Source organism: Hordeum vulgare, chromosome 4H, assembly GCF_904849725.1.
Source record: "Hordeum vulgare subsp. vulgare chromosome 4H, MorexV3_pseudomolecules_assembly, whole genome shotgun sequence".
NCBI lineage: Eukaryota > Viridiplantae > Streptophyta > Magnoliopsida > Poales > Poaceae > Hordeum > Hordeum vulgare.
Window position 1 is genome coordinate 20,789,249 of NC_058521.1, and position 14,837 is coordinate 20,804,085.

At 42.9% G+C, this 14,837-nt stretch overlaps 1 protein-coding gene across 1 annotated transcript; it reads right to left on the reverse strand.

Annotated features, from left to right (window-relative positions):
* Window positions 1–4,785: 4,785 nt before the first annotated feature.
* Window positions 4,786–12,075, reverse strand: LOC123447546. The gene is made up of 7 exons (XM_045124152.1): window positions 10,409–12,075; window positions 7,733–9,026; window positions 7,259–7,538; window positions 6,498–6,605; window positions 6,101–6,379; window positions 5,541–5,684; window positions 4,786–5,433 (listed from the first exon to the last, which is right to left on the reverse strand). Exons 1-7 carry the CDS (start codon window positions 11,421–11,423, stop codon window positions 5,245–5,247), a joined length of 3,309 nt encoding a protein of 1,102 aa, XP_044980087.1. The 5' UTR covers window positions 11,424–12,075; the 3' UTR covers window positions 4,786–5,244.
* Between the last annotated feature and the right edge of the window lie 2,762 nt (window positions 12,076–14,837).

Genomic DNA, 14,837 nt, shown 5'->3' on the forward strand with positions numbered 1-14,837 from the left:
GTAGGCGCTGTATGCTTGCCAAGCCGGACGTAAACGCGTTGCACGACCAACACACACTTCGACCTATGCCCCCCTCCCCATCAAGATGTTTATGAAAACTCAACGAGTCGAAGACTAGCAAGAGCATCAGGTCGTAGGCGTCGTATGCTTGCGAAGCTGGACGTAAACGCGTTGCACTACCAGCGCGCTGCATGACCAACACACACTTCGTCCTATGCCTCCCTTCAAGATGTTTATGAAAACCCAACGAGCCGAAGGCGAGCAAGAGCATCGTGTCGTAGGCGGCGTATGCTTGTGAAGCTGGATGTAAACGTTGCACTACCAGCGCGCTGCATGACCAACACACACTTCGTCCTATGCCCCCCTTCATGGTGTTTATGAAAACCCAACGAGCGGAAGGCGAGCAAGAGCATCGTGTCGTAGGCGGCGTATGCTTGTGAAGCTGGATGTAAACGCGTTGCACTACCAGCGCGATGCATGACCAACACACACTTCGTCCTATGCCCCCCTTCAAGATGTTTATGAAAACCCAACGAGCCGAAGGCGAGCAAGAGCATCGTGTCGTAGGCGGCGTATGCTTGTGAAGCTAGACGTAAACGCGTTACACGACCAGCGCGCTGCATGACCAGCACACACTTCGTCCTATGCCCCCCTTCATGGTGTTTATGAAAACCCAACGAGCCGAAGGCGAGCAAGAGCATCGTGTCGTAGGCGGCGTATGCTTGTGAAGCTAGACGTAAACGCGTTACACGACCAGCGCGTTGCATGACCAGCACACACTTCGTCTTATGCCCCCCTTCATGGTGTTTATGAAAACCCAACGAGCCGAAGGCGAGCAAGAGCATCGCGTCGTAGGCGACGTATGCTTGCGAAGTTGGACGTAAACGGCGCGAAGCCAAACTTATAGATAGTTCATTTTTCTTAGTTGAAAGTTGACATTTAATTGTGTTGAAAGCCACCATATGAAATTACCCAGAAATCTCTACAAAGTTAAGACAGTTATTTTGGGACAGAGGGAGTATTTTGTATCGCGCCGAAAGGAAAAACGAAAAACGAATCGATCCCCTTCTCCCTTCTCGAACCCTAGAACGCCAGAGAAATCGTGCCATGGCTTCCACCTCCGAATCTCCCGCATTCTTTCCCCTGAATCCAGGCCACCTAGCCCCCCCGCGTGGTCTACCCACAATATCTTCATGCGGGCAGAAGTTTTTGACCTGCGAGCAGATGCTTACGGCCGCGATCCCTTTTGGTGGGCTATCAAGTGCTCATCCGCCTATGCTGTCGACAAGTCCGACGAGGATTTGGCCAAATCAATCATTCTGCTCGCGCGCGTCGTCCCCCCCACCCTGTCTGCGTTGGGCATATACTTCAAGCGGAAAGATGCCGTGCCTTTTCGCCCGGAGCCAATAGCCTTCATCGAGGCCATGGACGACGACGGGGTCGTCGTCGTGGCAGAACAGTTTCAAGATGGGGAAGAATCCAACCGGCTCATCGTCTACGACTCCATCCGTCGTTCGCTTGTTGTGGTGCCCCGCCTGTCTTCGTGGTACTGCACCCCAACACTCACAGCACAGCCCTTCGTAGTGCGCAGCCGCGTAGACGGCTGCTACGCGATGGCTGTCATGGTGTCATGCCACATCTATGACAGGAAACTGCAACAGGAGACAGGGCTGGATGCTCTTTGCCTCTGGCCGCCACCACCTCGCTCCAAGCCGCACCCCCAAGGGAGCATCAGACCTTGGCAACTGTTGGATATTATCCCTAAATTAGCTCCTGGTTGGTGTGTTACTGTACTATAGTAGTCCTCCTACTGGATAGCCTATCTATGTGTGAATGTGAATCCACTATGTTGCTAGCCTGCTGCCGACGGTACTACTAATCCGAAAACAGGAGCATTACTCTCATTTAGTAAGTATTTCCTTTGCCTCATAATATAAAAATATTTTTAATATTATATTTATATAAAAACGCTTTTATGTTATAGAACGGAGGGAGTAGTTTTATACAAAATCTGGGAGACAGGACAAAATCAAATAAATAGTTTATATCAAATGTTTTTACTTGTTTATTTAATTATTTTTATTATCATAAGAGTATACATTATATTATTTAGCTGGTATAATTAACCACATAATTTAGGTGGTATAGTTAACCAATGTTATTTGTTATCAGTTGCAATGTATATCACTTATCACTTTATTTGTGATAAATTTGAACTAAGTGTAGTACCATAAATTATCTTTGAAATATTTTTTAAAAATTTCTAAATTATACGGTGCACACGTATATATCTGTATGTAAGTGCATATGGTCATCTATAGTTTACTTTCATTAAATATCATATTAGAGGTTTCTAAATAATAAATCCAAATAATATCTTAATAGTGGTTTCTAGTGTACTATTGAGTGTGCATATTTGTTGAACCTTGTAGAGTATAAATTGTACTGTTTGCAAATGTGTCGCAAGTTAGATTCAATAAAAAGTTCAATATATGCATGGTACTGGAATATCATAGATCACTATCACTGATAACATAAATATATCACCGATTAAGTTAAGTTTAGATACAATTTGCTTATTTGGTATGGTCGTCTCAACGTTTAATTTCATCTTCTATATATACAAGAGCTCTTTTTAGTTTCTAAGATAAAAAATTATGAATGGATTAAATGTAAAAATCTAGTTTGCATAGGTTCAAGTACAACCTACAGGACGTCTATGAGAGAGAGAGAGACTAGTTGTTACTTTGACGTGGTGTATGTTTTCTCCTACAAACTTAGGATTTCATTTTACACATGTAATAATATTTGAAACTTAATCGATAATAATATAGTCATGACCATCTTTAATATTTGGGCTATCCTCCTTTGGGTCCCAGGATAGTCACCCTCTTTGTTCGGCCTATGGGCCGACCCTAGACCGTCCTGTTTGGCGACTATGAGATCTACTTCCACTATGTTCCATTGCTAACATCCAGTATATTCTATTGTCAACATCGAGTATTTCAGTTTCCCATGCTCATTTTGATCCTTTAAAGCGCAATCATCTGGAAGTATTAAATTTGGTGTGTTTTATTTTATTTTTGTTGGTTTCTTGCCCGATGCAGCAATACAATGTTTACTCTTACAAAGTTCAAAATGACCCTTTTTTGTTTGTATTATATATTGACCTTGAACTTTTTTGCGCCTTATTGCCTAATATATCCCAGTATAATGTCGTTTTTGCTTCACAAAGGTAGATCAAATGAAATTGTTGCTCTTACTAAGTTCTTTTGGTTTGAACTAATTTATTTGATTTTCATTGTTTCCTGCAATTAAGTATAGTGGTTTAGTAATTAGATATACTCTGCTAAATCCTTTCTGGGATGTGCATACTGAAATGTGGCATGCTTAAATCATCAAGATGTCTATGTATTGCTACGATGTTTGGGTTGTCATTAAATATGTCATGCCCCGGTTCAAAATGCTCATGAAAATGATATAAAAGTCTGATAGCATCAGCGACGAATCAATTCACCAAGGTACAATATAGGCCACTTACTTTTCCTACATTTGAGGTTTGCACATTGAGTTAATTCCCTTGATTTTAACGCAATGATCTAACCAACATCCCTGGCGTTACTTGTTTAGTATGAACCGATTTTGTTGTTTATATTGTTTCAGTAGTTGATGTTGGTCTTCCTTTGTTACTATTCACTGCTTGGTTACTCCTTATGATCCCCTTGTGGAACATCGTTTTCATTGGGGAATCATCACTTTTCTATCGAATTAGGAGGTGTTGACCTTCAAAACTACTTTGGAGCATCAGCTGTTGTGCAACCATCGCGTTGTAATTTCTAATGGGGGTCCGCATGGCGTGAGAGTTAGTTGTTTTTGTATTTGCTTCTTATCCCTTGTTTCTATTACTTGCTTGATTGCTCCTGTTGATCCCCTTGTAAAACCTTGTTTTCATTCATTCGAGAATGGTCATCTTCACCTTAAAAACAACTTTGGAGCATCAGCAGTTCAGAACGCTAAACATGTGTGTTAGTTCAAACAAGCCCAAAATTTGTCCGGGGTGTCACGTCCCAAAAACAAGTTTTCCCGAGACAGAACGAGAAAACGTTTTGGGATGTTATTTTGTGAGATGTACAGGGGAAAAGAAGTGAATGTGGTGACTTGAGCTGCCAAATCTCCAAGAAAAACTGAGCAGCCAAATGTAGCCCTGCATGTCCGTTCGGCAAGTTCAATGCAATCTTTTCTATTCTCGGTTTAATCAAGCAGAAGTCTGGAGCATCAGAACTGTACCCTACACAATTTCTGCGTGTCGAATCCCAGACAAACCTCGTGTTTGTTCTTCTGAGTTCGAAATAAGCTCAAACTATTCACGTGCCCATATATCAATGCCATACAGATCACGTCCCTACATATCAATGCCAGTACAAATCACGCTCTCTCTGTATGTATGCTGCAGATGATGGAAACTGAATGGTGCAGGTAAGATTAACAACTCTGTCCGGGTTTATAGTCCCACCCCCTCGCAAAATATATGTTTATGTAACAAAAATAATATCATTGAGAACTCCTTTCAAATACGAATCTAACAATAAAAAAAATATGACATGACTACGAAGAACTAAAGTGTCAAAAGTGAACTTCAAAAAGTCAAATAAAAACTTCACATGAGTTCCACAGCAACTGGCCGCAGCCCGATTTTCTGCAAATTCCAAGCATGTTTAAAAAAGAGTAGCACAGGAACAGTAAAGATGAATTTTCACCCAATCCTAAGACTAAAAACAGCATGTGTACAGAAGAGAACCTTGGGTTATAACTTAGAACCATAAAAATAGACGTGCGCAGCATGGCACCACAAGGTTGGACAATAATAATCACACCATGTACAACATGACAGCCCTATTCCTAGACGAAAAATGGGGTTTCAAAATGTACCTCTAACCAAATGGCCTGTTATATTGGGGCCAGCCAGACAATAGACAAAACCCAGAGTTATATTACATCACAACACAGGGCATTTTTAGTACACAGGGTAGCAAAAGACCACCATCCCAGCAATTGGCTTGAATCAACATCGCGCTTGAATGTTTGAACTCGGAACGTTTGTTTCCGTGGGGTGGCCCATGCTACAACAGATTTCATCATCTTGATCTTCCATCAAAACTTCATGGTGTTTGCTTCAGGTGCCAGAACAGAGGTTTAAGGCATTCGATATGGTGCAAACATGACGATCCAGTAGCAGCAGCCGTGTCATGACGATATTGGCTCGTAAGGAAAAGAAAGCCACGGGTGTTTCAATGCTTCCAAGGCGCTTGGGCGCTTCTTCGGATTCACCTCGAGAAGGTATGAAACAAACTCGATGAAACCTTGATCGGCCATGGGCAAGCGGTGCCGCAATGATGTCTTCTTCGGAATCAAGTATTCTAGCCTGCTGCTTTCCTGAAACACAATCAATTGCGACTTATTTTAGAAATGATACCATTTCAAGGAGGAACCTGAATCAGGTGTTCCTGAGTGGAAAAGAAATATGGCTGAAGAGTTCAAACCTGATTTCTTTCATACAACATGTGATTCTTTGTGAAGTATTTATAAGTATCACGCCCCTGTGCAAGCATAGCTTGTTCTATGGATCCAATGATGCCCATCACACGTGCAAGTAATGTCGCAGGAGAATCGTTTTGAAAAAGGACCTGAAGAGCATAGATCAACAGAAAGATTAGCTAACATATTCTTACATGTAAGAAGAAGAAACACTAAATGTATTTTATTGTTGACACCTAAACACATAACATAGAGACAGGAGATATAAAAATAAAAATAGCTTCTGTTAATGAGGTATATACTTCCTAAATGCCTTATTTCCATACTAGTACTGTTAGCACTTACAGCACAGAACACCGGGTATGTACCTTACTATGGTCAAGACATTAAAGAAATAAATATACGCTGAAAGAAAAGTTCTCCTTTTATCTGATTATAAACTGTGTGTTTTCATTACAGGCTTTTTCTAGTATAGGGCGCTAAAAGATTGTTACAGAAACAGTCACAGAAGGACAATAAATGTAACTGCTAAGAACGTAATCATCAGCATGCAATAGCCACTTACATTCCCAGTGCAAAGTTCTGCTAGAATACATCCAAGTGACCATATATCTATCTTTTTGTCATAAGGTAGGCCCAGTATAACCTCAGGTGCACGGTAAGATCGCGATTGAACGTATGAGCATAGATGGTCGGTCTCAAAACAGCTACTGCCAAGGTCAATGACCTTAATTTCACATCTACTATAGCTCTTTACCAATATGTTCTCTGGCTTCAGATCACAATGAATAAGACCAAGTCCATGCAGAAACTGCAGTGACTCCAGACACTGAATGGCTATCGACTGCAAAACGGATCCATCAAAGAAATAGATCAGTTATCAGCATGAAAAGTTGATTCATGTCCAATTGCTTAATGAGAACACTGAATCAGCATTAATAGGTGATAAAGTTTAATAATACCTGTAATCTTGGCATCGTAAAGTAAACCTCGCCTCCTGATTCTCTGTTAAACTTTTGAAATTCATACAAATTTGCCTTCAGAAGTTCACAAACTATCAACAAATGTTCCTGCAAACAAATACTTCAACTAAGTTCTACAGAAAACAGGGCTGACTTCGTCACAGGACGCCCTAATGAATTGACTTGACAAAGAATCTCGAAGACTTTTTATTTACAAAATAAACTAAACTCCTAGACCTTCATATAGTATGAACAAAACCTACATATAGTATGAACAAATAATCCTCCAATTGTGTTTGAAACAAGTGCAATACCAAACATGGCAAATTTCATTACAAGATGCAATGGACTGAGGAGAAAGGATTAGATCATTTGGCAAATGTGAATAATTGAAAGAAAAAAACATCAAATATGGCAATTCTAATGGATCAAATGGCATGATGATCTCCAACCCTGCCTTAATGCGTATGAACTATAAAAGTTAGTCTACATAAGAAATCAATGCCAAGATAACTGGATAGGAAATGTTTATAAAGAGAAGGAGAAAAACTGTCAAACAAATGAACTAATGTATCAATAAAATTAACATTAACAGCAGATAATCAGGATCCCATATTTACCATAATAAAAAATTGAAGGAAAATGCTTCAGTAAAATCAATGGGAACATATATCTCAACCCTAAACTTGAAAAAAGCATATGCTCCATGGGAACTAAATAAGAGCAAGGGATCAGGAAAAGCTAAAAAAACTCATACTTACCCGATAGTAGAAGTAATCATATAGACGCAAAAGGTGGTACTTGTCAGCAGGGTCATGCTTGTTCACATATTTCAGAAGCTTGATCTCATCAAGGCTCTGGTCGAAAAAATCTTTGTTGTTCTTAATGATTTTAACACACACATCCATTCCTGTGTGTAAATCATGTGCCTGGATAGCTTTGCTGAACGCTGCTGATCCCAAATACTCCGTGACATGGTAACGACCAGCAATAACAGAATTGAGAACAACATGGAAATTTTTGTCTTCTTCGAAACCAGTTCTGTTTTAACGTTTACAGAAGATAAATGTCAGAGTAAACAAGCATCTCTACACGGAAACAAATAGATATCGTTCCAATCTAAACGTAAACACCAAGCATAAATAGATAACTAGGCCTGTCCATTTCCTTTTAAGCCTCAACCCAAATCAGGAATCAAAGAGAGCGATCAAGGAATCAAGGACTAAAAAAGGTACCTATTTTTCCTATGCACAATCTTCAGATTGAAAGTTTCAAATTCTTCCTCCTGGGCCTTTATCTGCCTTACTTGTTCTTGCAATGCTGCTGCTTCCTCGTCATCTAACGTGGTGCCTGTCTCCTCTTCTTGTGCATCATCTAGTTTCTGATGACGAGCATTCATTGTTTCCTCCACTTCATCGTAAGTATTATTCAGAGCAGACGATGCGCTCGAGTTTCTTGATCTAACAACATCAGAAGTCATTTCATCTCGAGAGCTCCTTAGGGAAGAGACACTGTTCCTTTTCTTCCATGTGGCAAGTGTATCATCCGATACCGTACCATTTTGACAGTCATCGGGATCATTGATTGAATAATCATCCTTCTTTGACCATGAAGACTTAACATCTGATTCGGTGTTTTTTCCAGAATGAAGTGGTGGCGGAAAAGAAAATCCACCATCACCATAAGCTGCTCCTGGTGGCATATTTCCCTTTTGGATATCATAGTTTATTTGGTCCTGTTTTGCTCCATTCGCATTAACCTTTTTCTTTTCTGTTTCTTGCTGAGAGTGTCTCTTTCCACTAACACTCAGATTACCTTCGTTGAAGTATTCTATGTCTCCTTCACTGCTTCCTCCAATCAGACTTTCACGCACCTCACTGCCAATGTCAGCAGCATCACTGCTTATACCAACGCCAATTGACCTGACTGAACCATGCTGATCATCCTCAACAAAAGGGTCATCAGGATGAGGTCGTGCAGAATCATTAAGGAATTTCCCATTTCCTAACATGCCTAGTTCACTATTCTGTGACACAAAACCCTGCCATACTGGTTCAGAATGCATCAAATTTAGCTCTTCTGAATCCAAAAGTTGACCATCATACTGAGCTATCATATCATTATCAGGAATCCCATGTCCTATTGGCCGCTCCGAAGTACCTATCGGTGCGATGTTCTTCCCATGAAAATACTGCTCACCAGATATGTAAGAATCCTCTTCAACAAATGATTGGTCGTCATCATCATCCTTTGTAGGACGATCATGTCGATCAGCACCACTTGTGTGACCAGTTGCCTTCTCATTGTCACTAGGATAGTCAATCTCATGTGCAAGAAACCAGGTTTCGTCCTCAATTGGTTGTCGGGTGTAGCCAACATCGTCGTCATCGTCATACTCATCAGAGTCCCAATACTCATTTGGATACTCAGGCAAATCATCACCCATTGTATCAAAAGCCATGTCAGGAGTATCCTCTGCAATGCCTTGACTCACAGATAACCAACTACTACCAACCGTGCGTCTTCCACCTGAATGTGTTAACATGCAGGTCAAACGTTAAGTGCCAAAAGATTCGCCAAACTCAGATAAGTGAAACCATACAGTAGAGCACTAGAGCTCAGAAGCATGGAAAAACACTCCTATATAGTTGCCATATTTTAATCTTAAGAGCAAAAAAAAAATTCACTGTTGCAAATTTGGATATCCAGATTATCAAACATGAAATTTTCACGTAAGATTGAGTCCTTGGTTTTTTTTAGCTCACATAAGATCTACATGAAAATGTCAAATGATCGGTAAATATCCCTTTAAGAAAAACAAACATGGATTTTTTAAGTATCGCATCTGAGAGCACCTCCAAACTAATTTACAAGAGCATATGCTCTAAGAGACAAGTGCCCTTCAAATGCAAAGAAAAAGACTTATTATCAAAGATTCAGTTTGCATATTGATACTATTAAACATCAAAATTTCCAGAACACAGAGTTTTGAATTTAGAAAATCTCACATAAGATCAACAAGCAAATGGGAAGTGACCACTAATATTCCTTTGGGTAAAACTGTAAAAGAAGGAACGAGACACAATTATAGATGTATGGCATATGAAATTTAACATATGTTTTAAAGGCAGGTGTCCTTGAATTGTAAAAAAGGTCTCTTATTTTACTCGTGTAATAATGCCATCAAAATATGCATGATTACTATAGGATCTGACAAAAGTTCTATGTAAATGTGTGTATGTAGTATGTTGGATAGCAGGTATACAAGTTAAATGTCTTCCTAGAAACTTCAACAAAAGCAGAGTATGTCAGAAAGTGTGATTTTTATCATCACAATGAAACTCTTCACACAAGAACCCTAACAAACAACCTGCTTCGGCTGATGTCCTTACTCCCTAGCAAAAGGCATATACAATACAAATCATGTTATGTTAGCTTATTCTCAAGCTTGCTGTCCTACAGAACGAAGATGACAATTGTGGTGATTTGGTCTGGACAACTTCTAGGTCAAGGAGAGTTATTATTCTCTCAAGAGACAATTAGAAGGATAAACAAACAAGTTTGGCACAAACTGACATAAAATAAAGCTGTAGAGTTCACAAAAAGGAAAAAATGGCAATGACTCTAGAACAATTACTTCCCAAGAAGCAAAGTGAACAATTGTTACAAATTCTTTAGGACTCTAAACAAAATCATTCAAGCCAGTAAGAGACTTCATGGTTTCTATTGTCATGCGCTCAAGTTCAACACAAAGAAAAATGGAATAATTATCTTGAACTAGCATCTATGTAGTCACCTTCCTAAGTGTGACGATGTAATGTTCAAATCTTTGTAATGTTCACGCATAGAAGACTAAATGTACTGGATTATCTAAAAGTTACAGTTTCACTATCAAATCGTAAACAACATACCTGATGATGTAATGTCCTGCCCAATGGGAACATTAAGATAAGAGCCAATCATAAAGACATGGTCAGTACTAGGGTCGTTGAATCCAGATCCATGATGATCGATCTTCTCCTCCCAGTTCATGTTAACAAGCTTATCCTCAGACTTGAGCCGCACAGGAGGCAACTTTGGAAACTCTTCGCGTTGGCTATTTCCCATGAGCTGCAGGTCGAAGCAACGGTCAGCGACGTGATCCACATTACTCTGGGACTTCCCTGAGTAATACTGCCTGTTGCCCTCATCAGGCGGCTGCCTCTTTGCTGGTTTTCCAGAACCATCGGCATTGACGCTCTTCTTCGTATCTTTCCTGTCATTTCCATCCTGGTGAGTAGTATGGTAGCTAGACGACGGGATTTCAGTAGGAAATGGAAGCACTGTCTTGACTGCATAGCCATTCAAGGGTTCCTCCTTTTCTGGAACCAGATTCTTGTCACTCGAATGGCCTGGTTCATGGACCTCACTTCTCCCCGCGGTGTCAACCTTCCCCTTCCCTCTTCCAAACGACACCTTCTGCTCCAGCACCGGACCAGGCTGCTCGGTCCCGACGCCCCGGTCCCTCTTCTCAGCTACCGATGTGCGGCGATGCCGCGGCACCTCCTCGGACACGAGAAGCTCGGCCAGCTGCTCCACGGTGCTGTTGGCAATGCTGAAATTCCACGGATACAGATCCCCCGTGTTGTTGCTCTCGAGAGGCAGGCCAATCCCGAGCCCCTTCTTCCCATCAGATCCGTTCGCCAGGCCTCCCACGTCAATCTCCTTGACGATGAACTCCCTCGACGAGTCGGCGCTCCTCACGGAAGAGGCGGCGCCCCTCGGCCCCGCGGTGGAGCCGCCCTCCTGCTCGTCCTCCTCCTTGGGCGGCTCGGCCGCGCGCCTCTGGCCGTTGGTGGCGCTGAGCTCCCCGCGGAGCGCGGCCTCGGCCTTGGCGAACCGGTTCTTCTTGAGGAACTCCAGCACCAGATCGATGTTCTCCGCCATGGTTCCCTCCGGCACCCGCAGCGAGACCCGGCGGGAGGCGCTGGGAAGCTTAAAAGGCCGCGCTTTCCGGGGCCCGGGGCCGGCCGAACCGAAGCTTCAGGCTCGCGAGGCCGCGGAATGCGCCCGCGAATCGAGCCCGCGGAGCTCCTCCCCGGAGCCGCGCTCTGCTCCCGCGGCAGCGAGGAGTGGAGCAAGGGGCCGGCCAATCCCTCTAGGGCGACGCGGAACCGCAGGCGCCGCTCCGCAGAGCGAGCGGGCGAGGGAGGAAGCACGAACCCGCGGGAGCCCGGCGGCGCTCGAATCGCGGGAGGAAAACCCTAGCCGTCCCCTCGGCCCCCAGCCCGTCCGCCGCGAGCGGGCGGGAGCGGCGGGGCGGAGGAGGGAGGGAGGGAGAGGGCTAGGAGGAAGCGGGAGGCGGGGCGGATCGGCGGCGGCGCGGGGGCATTGGGGATCAGGGGGCGGCCGGCGCGGCTGGGGGCAGCATATTCGCAGTGGTGGTGGTGGTGCGGAAAAGAAATGGTTTTTTTCCTCGCTCCGTGCCGGCTGCGGTGCGGTGTGGTGTGGTCGATCCGGGGTGGGGAATCGAATCGAGGAGGGATTTCTGGGGAGATGATGGATGGATGGCGATAAATAAGTAAAAGAATCCTAATTTTTTCCCCCCTCTCTCCCTTGCGTGTGTGTGTTTGTGGGCGGCCGTTCAAAACGAAATCGGTCCGGGCGGGGCGAGAGTGACCGTTCGGCGCTTTCATTGGCCTCGCAATTGGATTGCCCTAAGCAAAAGGGAATCCCATCCCATCCTGTCCCAGGTATCTCGCTGTAAAGTGCATCTCGTCTTGGATGCCCTATACCCCATCTAGGCTAGAGGTTACATACAACTACTCCTACAAGATGTGCGCTTTTTTTCCCCGTCTACAAGTATGTATAAAGTGACGAGGAATGTGCGCCTACATTCAGGTTCCATGCAAAGTTCTACTCCTATATGAGCATGAAACACACATAGATATACTGATCAAAAAGGTTGGGTCGAAATAAAAGTTTTCCCGTTGCAATTCCAATTAAAGGTTCTACACAGGGAAAGGGAAAATAAAACCTAAGATCCGCAAAAAAAGGAAACTAGGAAAATAAAAGGCCGGTGCTCTGCGCCCGCGCGCGGCACGATCCGCCAACTGCCGCGCGTCCGTACCGTTAGATCTTCATGCAACATTTTTTTTCACAATGCAGCAAAGTTTCGACGCGATGCAGAAATTTTTTCATCGGTTGCAACAAGAACAAAATTTATAGCAAAAAAATATCTAAGTGATCGTAACAAAAAAAGAAGTTGATGGTGCGTGGTAGCAAAAGTCAAACGCCGGTTGTAACAAATATCTACGTGAACGTGGATGCAACTTTTTTAGTAAACGGTTGCAGCAAAAAATGATGCCGGTTGTAGCAAAAATTAACACGATTGTAGCAAAAGTAAAAACACCGATTGTAACGAAAAATCCAACGAACTGGAGTTGCAACCAAACGTATATCCAGCTTTTTTACTGGACAAAATATAGCAAAAAAAAACGCTTGTAGCAAATATGATGGTGGTTGCAGCAATTTAGACGAAAAAAATGCTGCATGCCTAATCAGCGGGTCGTGTGCGGCCGGCTGAACGGTTCGGCCGACGCACCGGCCAGAAACGTTTCCCAAAATGAAAATATAGGCCCTTGCGCGAGAAAGTGTCGCGGATGGCTGGTTTTTTTTTTCTTTCTATCTTTTGGGTTTGCATCTAAGATGTTGGGATTCCACATGAAGCTCTAGAGGGAAAAAGATTGAGTCCTTCCTCCGAAGAAAAGTCGAGACGTGGCGAATAGGAGATAGAAGCCCTTTCGCGGCAGAAAGTGACGTCTATGTGGATTTCATGGCTTGGCTAGGTAGGTCACGTTCCGTGTGGTAGAGCGGCGGCACCATGCTCTTTGTTACTATCCGAACTCTCTACGATACGCGTAAAGTCGCCTCCTTTTGTCGCACCCTTTTTCTGTTGCCAGCGGGTGTTTTAGCCTGTGTGAGTATGAAGACAAAGCATCGTGATACTGGCGGTGGTGCCTTCTGTCGGGTTACGGTGGGTGTGATGAAGTTGTTGGCGCTCGAGGGGTATATTCAAGGTGGAAGGGGTGATGACCACACACTTAGCTCCATGAATGAGTATCCTTCTTTCTGGCACCTTATTTACTTCAATTGGCATCTTCTTTACGCTGGTAACGGTTTCCTTATAAGAGAGAGAAACAAAAGGATGGAGTGTACTGCAATTTATTTTTGTGGCAAATGGAAAGCTTTACGGGCGTAGAGTGTGAGCCTTATCGGGGTATGTCCACAAATAGACAGCTATACGGGCCCGGGATCTATCCCCGGATAAGATTGTGACTATCATGCTCATTCTATGAACGTAAAAACGAGCATCCTATTTCTATGAGTATCTTCGAGAAATTGAGCCGCCATATCATAAGATTTACAAAGTCGCCGTAGGCGCCTTGTCGCCGATGAAAACGTCCCCTCCCATTAAACGCACATCGCCGAAAAAATCTAAAATAAATACAGGAATAATGCGAGCATCAGGACTTGAATCCTGATTGATTGGGATACCGTTGTTTATTGAACCATCCAATCACAGATTCGTTCGTTAATGGTGTTGAGTTATAAAGCCTAGCAAAGGGTATGGGTGACGTTGGGTTCAAACCTAGGGTGGGTGGGGGTGGAGAACGGACGTTTGGCTCTCGGCCTTCATGAAGGGTTTTTTTTTTGAAAAAAATCAAAATTCGGACTTCTCGGTTTCAAAAAAATTAAAAAAAATGCAAGTAAACAAAGATGTTATGTGTATGTGTGTAAAATTTCAGAATGAAAACGTTGAAATATGAGATGTACAAGAAAATAAATTCATGACCTAGAAGGATGAATAGTATAATGTGTTAAAAAATCTCAGATTTACGTTTTTTACATAACCCTCGTTTCAACGTATTTTGTCCTGAAAATTTACACAAATATATGCTATGCCGTCATCTATATATGTGTTTTTTTAGAAATTTTTAAAACATAAATAATATGAAATTTGATGAAATTCAAATATTTAAAACCAAACTCCATGGAGCTTGGCCTCCAAAGACAATATTTCGCCGGGCGGAGGGGGGGGGGGGGGGGGAGTTCCTATCAAACGTTTTGTTCGCGTGAGGGATTCCTCGTAGCGAACCATTCACTCGCTTCAGCCCCATCTCGGATGGAACAACACCTAGTTGAGTCTTCCATATAGAAAGGAGAAAGAAACCGATGGAGTGTGGCACATAACAAGAGAATAAAATTATGTGAAGTCTCCCTTTCTTTTTGACTGCGTATAGGGTCCTAGATATATATTTAAAACAGGCTTGTTCATCATATTTTAAAGAAGCTATCCGG

Coding starts and splice junctions, on each gene's coding strand:
- LOC123447546 (XM_045124152.1), bottom strand. CDS start 11,423: ATGGCGGAGAACATCGATCTGGTGCTGGAGTTCCTCAAGAAGAACCGG. Junction 9,027..10,408: donor GCAGGACATTACATCATCAG/GTATGTTGTTTA, acceptor TAACACATTCAG/GTGGAAGACGCACGGTTGGT. Junction 5,434..5,540: donor TGTTGTATGAAAGAAATCAG/GTTTGAACTCTT, acceptor ATTGTGTTTCAG/GAAAGCAGCAGGCTAGAATA.